Source organism: Ictalurus punctatus, chromosome 7 (genome assembly GCF_001660625.3).
Source record: "Ictalurus punctatus breed USDA103 chromosome 7, Coco_2.0, whole genome shotgun sequence".
Lineage (NCBI taxonomy): Eukaryota > Metazoa > Chordata > Actinopteri > Siluriformes > Ictaluridae > Ictalurus > Ictalurus punctatus.
Genome location: NC_030422.2, coordinates 11,214,503 through 11,228,296, shown reverse-complemented (window position 1 = coordinate 11,228,296; position 13,794 = coordinate 11,214,503). Strand labels below are relative to the sequence as shown.

Sequence of the window (13,794 nt, the reverse complement as noted above, 5' to 3'; positions counted from 1 at the left end):
TAACTCCAAATACGGACGCGCCAAAACAAAGAAATTAAACAAAAGTAGAACGATCTATTCACACTGAGTTATTTAGTGAAATTCCCTGCACTGGTTTTGAGATTTGACAAAATGGGAATTGGGAAGTGTTATGACTCTGACATTTCATATTGACTCGTGAATTTCTGTGTATTCTTATTTTGGGTGCAAACCAATCATGGGGAAAAATCAAGAAGAATGACAACTGTGTAATGACAAAGATTTAGCATTTGAATATGAACAAATGTACAGTTCTATACTGCAGCAGTGTGAATATGATCAGTAGTGACGCCATGTGTTCTTATCATGTAAAGGATGGAAGGTAAACTCGGTCCCACTTTTTCAAGCAAAGAAAAACGACCAGGCAGAAATATCATTTTAATCATAAACTTTATTGTTTCAGATCGGGTTTCTCTCGGTTTATGTAACAATCCACCATCTTCAGCTCAACTTCACATTCCTCGCCCTCTCGAATGTGTAAATCATTCTTCTTTAGTTCCACTGAAGTTACTAATTCACTAAAAGAGCTTCTTAGCAGATTTGCAAAATACATTTTGGTTGAAAAGTGAGCATTTATTCTGAGAAGGATGATTTCTGATCAGCAGCAGGAGCTCTGCAGACGATCCCCCCACTCCTCCCGGATTTCGTCGTCGACAGAGCTCACTGTCAAAACTAGTGCACATAGACATGAATGAATATATCTGAATTAAGATTCGGTATCAGCACTGGACTACAGACAGTGTTACTCTGCTGATACAGTTATTATAATATATTAATTGCATTTAGTATTTACCTATAATTAAAATAGGTGTTTATGTACTTACCCAGTGGTATTTACCTGTAAACAAAATAAACAGCCATCAGAGACAGTCTCAATAAAATCCCCAAAACGTTCAACTGCACATGCTCATCCTCCATTTTGTTCAAAACTGCTCAAATAAACCCCATTAAAGCAACTGAGCATAATAACGATCACAGGTCCTAATATTACTGCATTCTTACACCACAGCGCTGTTGAATTCTGGATCCTGATTGGTCAGAAGGTTAGGGTCGAATACATTTCTAGAAGAGTGGCTCTGACACTAGCGCAGCTACAAATTCTAACACCGGGGTACAGGACAGGTTTGGGGGGTTTAGGGGTCGGGTGCTGGGGTTGCTGAGGACAGTGGAGCATTTGTAGTTTATTCTTATGACAGTTGCTTAGAATTGAAACTCGTCATCTAGACGACTGTGTTTAATCTGGAACATTCCAAACGCAATCATCGTTGACCTCTGGGGAACCGGCTGTTTCTTAACAAAAAGACAAGGCGACAGATCCTGCGCTAAAGTGGGAATTAATATCGGCATGGCTTTTGAGAGGAGGTGAAAACGCAGAGAGCCAAAGAGACCGAAGACGGACGCAAAGTTTATTGGGAGGACGGGCACTCGTCTGTGCTCACCCGCCAGCAGAATATGACTAGAGAGACGGAAAAGGAGATTACATTAGAGCCATAACTACTATTAGTGTGTGCGTGTATGTATGTGTATATATATATATGTTATACGAGTATGTTATGCTTGTTTTTGTGTAAAAACCTGTAATAATTGTAGGAGGGAGAAATACACTACAGCGCTGATATTATTGTGAGGCTGTGAGCAGACAGTGTCAATGCACTGGGGAAAATAGATATATATATATATATATATATATATATATATATATATATATATATATATATATATATATATATATATATATATATATAAAACGATGTTGCTCGTCAGATTTTCCTAACAAGCGATCATATTTACAAAACAAGCCCCAAAAAATGTGATTCTTTCCCCCCAAGTGACTTAGAAACAAAAGTATTATAAACAGCCTACACAACTCTGAGACCTCAAACCATCAGACTCATCACAAATAATACTTGCGAGGATACTTACACACCGGCAGCCTCCAGGTTCCGTCTGCACACGTTGCATATGGGTCTCTTCTTTCAAACTCATAGCCGCGGTCACATCGAAACGCAACATAGTCTCCAGACCTATAGGATGACTCTAACGTTCCTGAAGGCTGGGCGTTCGCCACTCGTGGGGCAGTACACCGTGTTGGATCTAGAACAAAATAAACAGATCGTGCGTGGCTTTAAATGTTCATTTACTGTACTTTTTCACACACAGTGTAATTTACCCCTGGATTTTAGTCTTAAACGCCATGATATTATTCGTCTCAAACACCTGCCTCCCTCCCAAAGCCCTCGTTCTCCTCATGAACCCTTCTTTAATTTATAACGTCTCGGTGTTGTTGAGAAATATGAGGCATGTTTGTAATGAGGACGCTCACCTATACACTCCGGCAGCTTCCAGGTTCCGTCTTCAGGAGTCTGTGTCTTCAAACGTGTAGCCTCTGTTACATATAAACTGAACGGTGTCTCCATGGTTATAGGACCTTCTTAACTCGTCTGCGGGTCGGGCGTTTCGCACAGCTGGTTCTCTACTACATGGTGATTTTTCAACTAGGACCATAAACAGAATATTTTACACATTTGTGGAGTCACTGTAGTAGTTATTTATCGACGTGAGCGCACACGTGGTGTAACTTACCTCGTAGGGGATTTTAGACTTAACGAACAAATAAATGCTGATTCATTTGCATAAACTATCGTCATGATACACTTTAATCCAAAATCCTACTAGGATTTGCTGGATTCAGCCTTATATTACATCTGTACTAGCGAGCAAAACAGTGTAGAAAAATGACTAAAAGAGTCCTTAAAGTAATAGATTTGGATCAAGATTTGGTTTTGCTCAGACACAAGAACTAACTGCAACTCCACTTAACAGCCTGGACAGGAAGCCTGCTCGGGCTACTGATCTAGCCACGCCTGCACTAAGCAGTCATTATTACTATGAGAAAATCCTAATCTTCCATTTTGCCATTGCTGTTATAAATGCAGGAAAGGGAGTCACGTGTGTAAGGTTTCCCACCAAATGAAAATCTTGTCTTTAATTGATAATAGCACAGTGTTGGCCGTGTTTGCAATGAGGTCACTTACGTTTACACACCGGCAGCCTCCAAGTTCCGTCTTCACAAAGCGCATATGTTGTTCCTTCAAACTCATAGCCGCCGTCACATACAAATCTAACAGTGTGTCCATCCTTGTAGGATGTTGCTGACTTGTTCTCAGGTTTGGCGTTTGGCACATGCGGAGCGGTACACGTTTCGTCTAGAACTAGAAACAAGTCAAAAGTTGGGACGCAACTACGGTTGATCATCACTTTCTCTTTCTTATCAGCATTTTCACCTATAGGATAATGTCTATGCAAAATGTTTTTATTGAATACAAAAAAAAAAAAGAGTTGTTCCAAAAACCAACATCTGCTTTGTGGTTTTAATTTCAAACCTTTGGTTACCAAACACAGTGATTGCAAAGTGACTGCAGGTACCACAAGTACCCAGTATACATTATCCTGAAAACCTTTCCTAATCTAAACACATGAGGTAATCATTTCAGCCGTGAAAACATAAACTGGATGCCAAGCCACCTATTTGGTAGAAAGCTTTTTTTTTTTGTGTGTCAATACATGTGAAGGCCATCACCTGAGGCCTCCCCACTGACCATCTCGGATGAGCTTCACACTTTCTGGATATGATGGCATCATTCCTAATAAACTGTGTGCAAAATTTCAGGCTCATATCTGCACCGGTATTTGAGATATAGAGGCTTTAAAAGGTGGGTGTGGCCCTGTAAAAGCGCTTACTACAGTACAAGAAAAAGTTCCAAAGTTCCATAAGTCATTAGTTTTGAACCGTTGATGCGAGATATATGAAATTTTCAGGACTTGATGATTAGTATAAGATGTCTTTAACTTCTAAAACAGAAGGTCAAAAAAATTTGTCAAAAAAAAAAAAAGCCCCCCCGTGGTTTGGCTCTCTATATCGCAACACAAAAGCACGTCAGATCTTTCAAGTTTTCATATCTATTACACGTGTTATAGTTCTTTTTTAGCAACTAGGTGTTTGTCTGAGAGAACTCAAAAAATCTGATTTATGAGGTGTTAAATAATGAGAACAAAAAACCCAAGGTCTAGCATTTTATACCCCTTGATAGAGCATAACTTTATTAGATAATGCACAAAATATCAAGTTGCTACTTTGAACTACACTATTTCAAAATCAGTCGTAACATGTAACGAACGCTTGTGGCCCTTTCGCCATTGCTTGTTAGATCGTTATATTTCTTTCGTACGACACGAGTACACTTACTTTTACACACCGGCAGCCTCCAAGCTCCATCTTCACAAAGCGCATATTTTGTTCCTTCAAACTCATAGCCGCCATCACATACAAATCTAACGGTGCGTCCTGTAGGATAGAAGAATTCTAACTGCTATGCAGGTTGGCCGTTTGGCACACGGGGGCAAAACAACGTTTGAGCTAGAACAAAAACAGAACATTTACATGTAGGTATAATATACACAGGTTTGAATGTGAATTGATTTAGGTTGTGATTGTGCGTCTCAGTGAAATCTATACTTCATTAGATTTTTTTTACTATATAAATACTTACACAAAAAAAACAAACAAAAAAAAAAACATGAGAAACTTTGAACAGTTCTTACCACTAATAACCTGACATGACCAAATAGAAAAAGCCAGGATAATAATCTTCTTCTTCTCCATTGCTCTTCTTCCTCAGAGCACAGGGTAAAACCGTCCAATTAAAGCCTGCATAAATGATAACCGCCTGCAAATCCAGTTGCTTTGTTTATAAGCAGCGTTAATGATTTACCTTCCTGCCTCTGCCTTTTACCAGAAACCACGCACCTAGCGCAAGATTTCGTAACTCCAAATGCCAGAAATGTAATCATAAATAAACTGGATTTATTTACTGAAGTTCCCTGCAGTCTGGTTATCACATCGTTGGATGCTTAACGATGTGAACACTGACTAAAGACTTAGACATAAGAACAGATGTTTTCAAAATGTAAACTACCAAAAAAAAAAAAAAGTTAAATCTTTTAATAGTTATCTAGAGTAGACTGATTATGAAAATCAATCGAGTGAACAGTTTGAGGTGATGGGACAATTTCCTCTTAAAAACAAAACAAACCAAAAAAAACCCCAACAAGTTTTGTGAGTAGCGGAGTTTACGGCCCTGCATTTTGTCGCTCTATTTTGCGACAGAGTTTGCAAAGGTCACGTTACATACAGTCCTGTCCGAAACTATTGGAACGGCAAGACCGATTTGTTCATTTATGTGCTGCAGACACACACAAAGACATTTGGGTTTGACATCAAAACATGGAGATGAGAGTTTAGGATTTTAGCTTAAAACATAGAACCTTTTTTTTTTATTTATAAAAAAAACAAAAACAAAAAACAACTCTTAACTGTAGAATTCATTCTGACGACCCAATCCCAGTGGAACACCGCAAACTAGCTAACTTTTTTTTCCTGTTCAAAACTTTCCAACTTTAATTCAGAACGTAGACGTTCAAGTCGTGATGTTCGACACCCCTGATGTAGAACATGATAAATATAATGGTTTAAGTCTCAGCACAAGTGTATTAAACTCGTTAAGAAAACCGTGTTACAATCCAGAATCCTCTTTTGTGTTTGGATGGGCTTCCTGTCAGCCATTTTCTAGATACTCGTCCCTAGCCAGCTAATTGTGCTGAATAGGAAATGCAGTAAAAGCAGAAAAAGGATGAAGCTGGATGCAGAATTATGTTGCATCTGGACAGGTGTGTAAATGTTATCTGTAGGAAGCTCTGAACTGTTTGAATCCCCCCCATTACTATGCAAACAAGGATTTTTGACCGTCCTCGTGATTCAGTACAAGCCAGATTTTCTATATTTATCGTGTTGAACGTCCAAGTGTGCTTGATACCGAAGCCACATGTTAAAGGTAACTCGAGCTGAAAGAGCATAGGTTCAGAGGCGGGGCTTTGTGTGTATCGTCAGGAAGTGGGGGCGGGCTCAGGGATTAGCCAGGTCATTAAAATCTGATTTAATGCCACTTGTTTAACTTGACAAATCTAACACACCTTGAAAATATTTGGAGTTACGACGCCACGGTCAGATTAATATTAAATATGGATTTTTTTTTTTTTTTAAATCCAATTACTAACAATAATGATTTCTTAAGTGTTAAGTAGTTCTTATTCTTAAGCTTCTTATTCAGTATGTACAACTAGACGTTTCAAATGATAAACTTGGGTCTATGACGTATTCGAGATTATGCATGTTAATTTTATTTCATTGCATATGGTGTGTGCTGTAATTTAAATTGTAATGCCTCTGCTATATGTTCCGTATGTCTTTGGATATCAGTTGTATTTGTTTTAACATCTGGTTTCATTCTGTTACAGTTACTAACAGACATCAGATTAACTGACCCTCCTGCAACAGTCGGAATGTTGTATTGATTTCGTTTGTGATGTTTGTTGCACTACGACGCCCCCTGGTGCCAAACCTCTGAGCTGCGAGAGAACTGTAAACGTTGAAGAAAAGAAACTGTCAGCACCAAGCGATTTTACAAATGGCAGTTGTTTTATTAACCTCAGTAAGAGACAGTCTCCACTTTTATCCATTTTACAACAGAATACTAAAAAAAAAAACAAAAAAAAACAAAACACAACAAGTAAGGAAGAAATGAAAAATAATGGAATAAGAAGATACTTCTAAATGATCTCATGTCTTCTCTGAGATTGTTCTTTTTTTTCTTAGCCCCCCCACACACAGCTGCATGGAAAACAAACCAGATAAACTCACTATCTCTCTCTCTCTCTCTCTCTCACACACTCACACACACACCCCTATACGCTGTTGAATGCCTGACTAAAAGTGCTGCTGGCTGTATCAAGGCAAAACCACACACGCTGACTTAATAGATGATAATGAAGCCGATTCAGAAGCGCAGATGTGACTTGTGTTTCACCATGTACCTGTAAACACACAAACACACAGGATTTAAGTTCAAAACAAAAAGTGTCTAGTGGATACAGTTATATATTCTCACACACACACACACACACACACACAGAGTTGCAATCAAAATTATTCAACCACCACTGTCAAAATGGTCAGACTTTCAGTTGTTTGCGATGAACAAATCAAGCAAAAGAGATTGAAATAGTTCATCAAAACGAATGCATCAAGTGGTTTCCCCAAATTCAACTGAAAATGCAACTTATAATGACTTCTCCAGTTTCAAAATTATTCAGCCCCTTCATGGCAAGCATCTTTAGTATTTAGTAGAGCACCCTTTTGCTCTTATGACCTGCTGCAAACGAGATGCACAGCCAGAGACCAGCTTCTGACAGCGTGTCTGAGGGATCTTATCCCGTTCCTCATGAGCAATGGCCTCCAGTTCAGTAATATACTTGGGTTTGCGTGCTGCAACCGCCTTCTTCAAATCCCACCAGAGATTTTCTATGGGGTTCAAGTCAGGTGACTGATGGCCCTGAAAAAATCTTCCAGGACTTCTTCTGCAACCAAGCCTTGATGGAATTTGAGGTATGCTTGGGATTATTGTCCTGTTGCAAGTTCCAGTGACGTCCAAGCTTCAGCTTCCTCACAGACGGCATGATGTTTTCTCCTAGGATTTCCTGATACTTCAGTGAATACATCTTGCCTTCCACATGCTGCAGGTTTCCAGTGCCAGAGGATGCAAAGCAGCCCCAGAGCATCACGGAGCCACCACCATGCTCGACTGTAGACAGTGTGTTCTTTCTTCATTCTTTCATGCCGAAAAGTTCCAGTTTTTTTAAAATCGCTCCACAGAACAGAATTCCAATACGTCTGTAGCTTATTTATATGATTTTGAGCTGACTTTTCTGGAAACTTTTTCATGGAAACCTTCTGTGTTTAGTACGTACCTTACTGTGCCCACTGAAACCTCAGTGCCTGTTGCACCAAGTATTGCTGCAGTTCTTTTAGTCACTTGAGGGTTTTTCACAACCTACCTTCTCAGAAATATGCTTGCAGACGTTGATAGCTTCCTTTTTATGCCCTATGCAGGCATTTCATATATTTCTGGTATTTCATGTGTTCCAGCTCAAGCACACCCGGTGCAACTAATGAAGTCCTTGATTAAATACATCAGGTGCTTGAGACAACACCTGTTATACAAACAGTTAATAAAGACAAGACAAAAGGTCAAGGACGTACACAAAGCTATACACCCTTGCAGTTACTACTACTCTACCCCCCCCCCCCCCCCCCCCCCCACACACACACACTCGGTCCTCCCCATCAGAACATTTAATCTTTTATACAACACACCCTCCACTCTTTCACACACGTCTTAATGTCACCGAGAGATAATGTAGTTGTTGTCGTACCTGTCCAGTGTCTCCCAGAAGCGCAGGAAGACAGGTCGGTCCAGGTGGCGCTTGTGGTGACTCAGCTCCAGCACGGTCACGTCCCACTTCTGCACGTTGGGGTCCATGCGCGCTTCGTCGTACTTCAGGTGAAAAGCTCGGACTGAGGGACGAAATAACGGTCAACAGTGAGTCTTGCCGCACGTTACACTGACAGCCTTGTTTACGGGGGGAGCAGAGGGAAACAAACAAAACAAAACACACTACACTCGGGGCATTTCATCTCTACGGGTTCACTTTGACGTTTTAGAAAGAAGAAGAAAAAAGAAAAAAAAAAAAAAAAAAAAAAAATCAGGATTTTTCCAAACCTGCAACGGGAACCATCTCATACTGAATTAGGGCTGCAACTAACTGTTATTTTCATAATCGATTAGTTGTTTCGATTAATCGGATGGGGTGGGGCAAGCTTTCAGTACCATTTTTTTGTTTATTTAAAATAAAATCCACAAACTGAGTGTTACAAATATAAACTTCAGACTAAAACTTTACACAACTGTTTGTCCAGAACAGAAAAGAACTCAATACACACACCAGAATATATATATTATTAATTTAGGACTGCAGTTTAATTCAGTGCTTTTTGTGCATCCATAAACATAATGCACATACATACACACGGAATTTTATATATATATATATATATATATATATATATATATATATATATATATATATATATATATATATATATATATATATATATATATAAATAAAAAATTATTTCATAGTATTTATGCATTATGTTTATGGATGCACAAAAAGCACCTAATTAAACTATAGTCCTAAATTAATAATAAAAACGCACTTTCACTGAATTTTGTGATTTCTGTTACTCACTGACTCTAGGAATATTATTTTACTTTTGATCATGGTGTTTTAATTAGACATTACTAGACATCACTTCCATTATAATAAACGACAGATTTTACACTGCAAGCGCGCAAATACAGCATATTATGACAATCTTAAATTAAACTAAACCTTTTAAGCAGCTTGCTCCAGTTTACCCTGTCCCTAACACACAATGGAGGATTCTGGATATAAACATAAGTTTGTCCTCGTGCATCAGTTTGATTTCCGCAGTGTTTAAAATGCTCTCTGCCTTAGAGGATACACACGTTTTTCCTCAGTCACGTGGCGTTTTCTCCTCTGTCTGATGGTGACTGAGGTCATGTTGGGAATAAAAGGTAACGCTGACAGTAAGTAAACTGATGAAAGTCATTATCGGTGACTCTAGGTGTCTGCTAACGCTAGCGTGCGTATGATGTCATGCGCCGTCATGGCTTATACTTCCAGTTGGTTTATATTTATAAAAAAAATAAAATAAAAATGCTAGTGTTATATTTGAGATGATATTACCTTTCTAAAATCCACACACTAGGTACTATGGTAGTGCAGAGTGCATAGTGTAAGTGTGCAGTACTTCATTTTGGACACAACTTTAGTATGTACTCTCCGAAGTGTGTTTTCTGAACAGAAATAACGTAATGAGTAAATCTCTCCCGCGCCACGCAGACCAATGAATCAATAATGAGATTCGTTGACAACGATTTTCATAATTGATTATTATCGATTATAGTTGTTGCAGCTCTATACTGAATAGAAAATAAAACTGAATGCAAGAGCGACAGATCAGTCGTTTTCTACGCGCACACGTGCGTGCCTAACATGGAGCTGCGATTTCACCGACAAGCGTATTAAAGCGAGATTTGCTGCTGTAAAGCGACATGTACAAACAATCGACTTGGACCAACCCTGCGGCGCACACGGTCCCTTTTGGAACGATCTGATACGCATCAACGGAAGAAAATCTTCTCATCACGTACGACCTCTCGTAAGATGTCTAACGCGACGTTACGAAGATCAAAAGGAAGTAGCGGAGATCATTTGTGCCTCTGGTGGCGTAGCTAGTAGTACAGTTAGACTGTTTTGCTAATCTAAGCTTTGTAACTCAAACTCACTCTGATTTTCGCACTGCTTAGTATATTATTTCGCTTGCCTTTTACTCGTTAGCTTTAGAATGTATACAAAAAGCTACTGTGGCTTCTCGCCGGCACAAAACAGCGTGACTGTCTTAGAGTCTTTTCGACGATCGGTGTTGGATTCCACACAACGGTAACGCGTTGGTAGTGTTTCAAAAGAAATACGTACTTTTGGCGAAAATATCTACAGGAGATCCGTCTGGAAGGAGCCATGGCCAGCCCTTAAACTGCCAGGCAGGACCCTGGACGAACACCGCCACCACACGGTCCCTGGAGGAGGAGAAACAGAAATAATATAATTTGCTAAAACATGCACAATTGTTTATAAGTTGTGTTGTGGATAAAAATGTCCTAAAATAAACATGAGGGAGACCTAGTATCCAGTAAAGGGGAGAAGAAGAAAAGACGGGCACCAAGACACACAGAAGCGGTGTGAGGCGGATATTGACTGAAATTGAATATTGAATTGGATTCACACTTTAAAGATCTTAGGTCTTTAAGAGTAATACACTATGGTTTATTAGTCAAAAAGAAGTATACGAGCTGAGGAGTGCTAAAACACACACACACACACACTCTCGTACAGTCAAGGGCGGGCATGTAGACATACACACACACTCTCTCTCTCTCTCTCTCAGTGTAACATACACACTGTAATAAGCTAAAGTGAAGTATAGTCATCCTGTGTCCTGAAAACAATATCTTCAATCCTCAGAAAAGGATGAAGGGACATGCCCACTTAGTCTAGCATTATTACGGCAAGCTGTGATAACAAATGCAATAAGTTCTGCAATACAACCAACCCGCCCAGTAACCATTATTTATAGTATGGTGTGTGTATATGTATATATACACACATACATATATATATATATATATATATATATATATATATATATATATATATATATATATATATATATATATATGTATATGTATATATGTGTGTGTGTATATATATATATATATATATATATATATATATATATATATATATATATATATATATATATATATATATATATATATACACACATATATACATATACATATATATACACACATATATACATATATATATATATGTATATATGTGTGTATATCTATATATATATGTATATGTATATATGTGTGTATATATATATGTGTGTATATATATATATATATATATATATACACATATATACATATACATATATATATATATATATACACACATATATATATATATATATATATATATATATATATATATATATATATATATATATATACACACACATATAAGAGGTCCCGACTGTAACCCGTTCCAGTCCACATGATATTATTATTGATCAGCGCTTTTTCCAAGTGACTGCATGTGAGAGCTCAAGGCCGTTACTCCCCTTAACATTCCTAGATCAGTGGTACACCTGGGAGCGTCTCCTTCGGGGGCTGTGGGCTCCCCTGCGGTTTACTCCTCTGTGGTCATAGACTCCCTTGCACGCTCCCATTAAGTTGAATTTTAAGTGTTTTTGGGTAATAGGCTAAATTTGAGCCAACAGTTGCAATTAAAGCTACAAGCTTTACAACACTCTAAGCTCCGCCCCCTGAAAAAAAACAAGCAGGACCGTGAAAGCCACCTGGTGCTTAAGTTTGCACAATACGTCTAAACTTTTAGTTTATTAATTATTTAAAAAAAAAAAAAACATACTGTGCTTTATTATTACTATGTCTTCATCTAGAGGAAACTTAAGACTTGCCCTTCGGTCATAAATTAAATCGCTTTGCGCCGAGCCTACGCTTGCATCCTACGCTGCATCCCAGATGTGCTATTTAAGAACCTCCAGGCAGCCTGTTAGCAAATCTCTCAAACCCAGGTTTACAGAACATCAGGAAGAAAATCTTTTATAAAAAAAATAATAAATAAAAAAAATTAAATAATAAAAAAAAGGGCACCTGAAGTGCAAAAGCGCTTCATTTTACAGTAAAAGCATCCAAAAATCACAAAGCGAAAAGACAACACGATCCAGAAGAAACGACGGGCGTGTCCGTGTGACCTGCTGCTGCCCGCGATCTGCTGGAGTGTCACAAGTCCGTGAATAAACAAACAAGCAGACCGTGACCTAGTGGCGGAGGCATAAACAAACGAAATAAAAACAAAACAAATGTCTGCGAGTGCATGTTCCTGTGTCCTACCAGTCCTGAGGTACCAATTTGAGCGGTTGGTCAATCACACGGTAGGGAACGGTGACGCTGATGCTGGATCCTCCAGGCTGAATCTGCTCTTTACGCCTCTGCAGCAGCACCTCGTTGTCCCGCTGGATGCCCTGCTTCTTCTTCTCGTCGGACGTCGTAAACCTACGAGCGGAAAAATTGTTTTTGAATAAAAAACAAAACGAAACTGTGACCAAAACAGTTTCTTAGCCAGTGTGTTTTTAAAGATCTCTCTACTTGAAATCTCAGCGCACAAGTTTCTCCTCAGAAGTATTCATTTAATCCTATTTAACTAGTTTGTCAGCAAAGCTTTCCGCGGCGTAATGAAGAACTCCGCGATAAACTATAAACGCTACTCTTACAGTGAAATTAAGGGAAAAGTCCACCACACTTACTTCAGGTCCTGCAAGAGGTCCTTGGCATTGAGCATGGTGATTAAGGAAGTCGTAGCAGCTGGGATGATGATGATCGGAGTTCTTGAGCCTTAAAACAACAACAAAAAAAAGCAGAAGTTCCTGTCCCTTATATTGTGCAGGATTTTTATGATAAACATTGAAAATGTTCAAAGTTGCTAAAAACAAAAACATGATCAGAATTTCTGCATGAACATTAAAAAAAAAAGAAGAAAAAAAAAAAGAAAAAAGGTGTGTATCTGTGAGAAAGCTGCGATACAGTGAATGAGTTTTCCGCAGCCATGAGGGAGAAAAAAAAAAACATAACAAAAAACTCAAGCAATTAAAAAGAGCAGGGCATGTGGCATCAGACGTTAAGTGAAGCAGCGACACCCGGATGCGATCGAGCACTGTTACCAAATAACTTTCACTCGATACACACGTTTCTGAATCTGTGATGTAATGTAACTATTGATAAGGAGTTAAGCACAGAAATCTTATACTTGAACAGTTTCAAACTCAAAGGGCAATGCATTAACACACTGACACTACTCTGGTTCAAGAAGATGAGGAAGTAGTACCTTTCTTTTGGTTTGGAGGAGGTCTTGCTTGTGAGACTGCAAAGAGAAAATGAGGTGGTAAAGAAAACAGTTTAATAAGTTATACTAACATTAATTACAATAATACTTTATAATTATAATAATGAGAATATTCCATTGCTTCCAAATCATGCTCTAATTCCTGTGTATGTATAAATAGAGGATGGGTAAATGAATAGATTGATAGTGAATTGGTAGATAGATGGAGGGCAGACAAATGGATATGTAGAGGATGGGGAG

The 13,794-nt window shown here is 38.5% G+C and overlaps 2 protein-coding genes across 3 annotated transcripts in view; both read right to left on the bottom strand.

Annotated features, from left to right (window-relative positions):
* Nucleotides 1–391: 391 nt before the first annotated feature.
* Nucleotides 392–4,766, bottom strand: LOC128632941 (coagulation factor XIII B chain). Of its 2 annotated transcripts, XM_053681141.1 has the most exons (7): nt 4,621–4,758; nt 4,265–4,435; nt 3,054–3,230; nt 2,342–2,513; nt 1,946–2,112; nt 843–856; nt 392–690 (listed from the first exon to the last, which is right to left on the bottom strand). In XM_053681141.1, the coding sequence occupies exons 4-7, from the start codon at nt 2,433–2,435 to the stop codon at nt 537–539; spliced, it is 429 nt and encodes a 142-aa protein (XP_053537116.1). In that variant the 5' UTR covers nt 2,436–2,513; nt 3,054–3,230; nt 4,265–4,435; nt 4,621–4,758; the 3' UTR covers nt 392–536. The 2 variants fall into 2 exon arrangements, with proteins under 2 accessions (XP_053537116.1, XP_053537115.1); XM_053681140.1 differs by lacking the exons at nt 392–690; nt 843–856; nt 1,946–2,112 and having other exon boundaries at nt 2,372–2,513; nt 4,265–4,363; nt 4,621–4,766.
* Nucleotides 4,767–6,532: 1,766 nt separating this feature from the next.
* Nucleotides 6,533–13,794, bottom strand: part of cdc73 (cell division cycle 73, Paf1/RNA polymerase II complex component, homolog (S. cerevisiae)) — a 32,038-nt gene continuing 24,776 nt past the window's right edge. Inside the window, exons 12-17 of the mRNA XM_017471565.3 lie at nt 13,537–13,572; nt 12,959–13,046; nt 12,546–12,707; nt 10,537–10,637; nt 8,347–8,488; nt 6,533–6,948 (exon numbers count right to left, since the gene is read on the bottom strand). Of these exons, the coding sequence (XP_017327054.1) occupies nt 6,912–6,948; nt 8,347–8,488; nt 10,537–10,637; nt 12,546–12,707; nt 12,959–13,046; nt 13,537–13,572 (566 nt within the window). The 3' untranslated portion in view covers nt 6,533–6,911. The remainder of the gene's footprint in view (nt 6,949–8,346; nt 8,489–10,536; nt 10,638–12,545; nt 12,708–12,958; nt 13,047–13,536; nt 13,573–13,794) is intronic.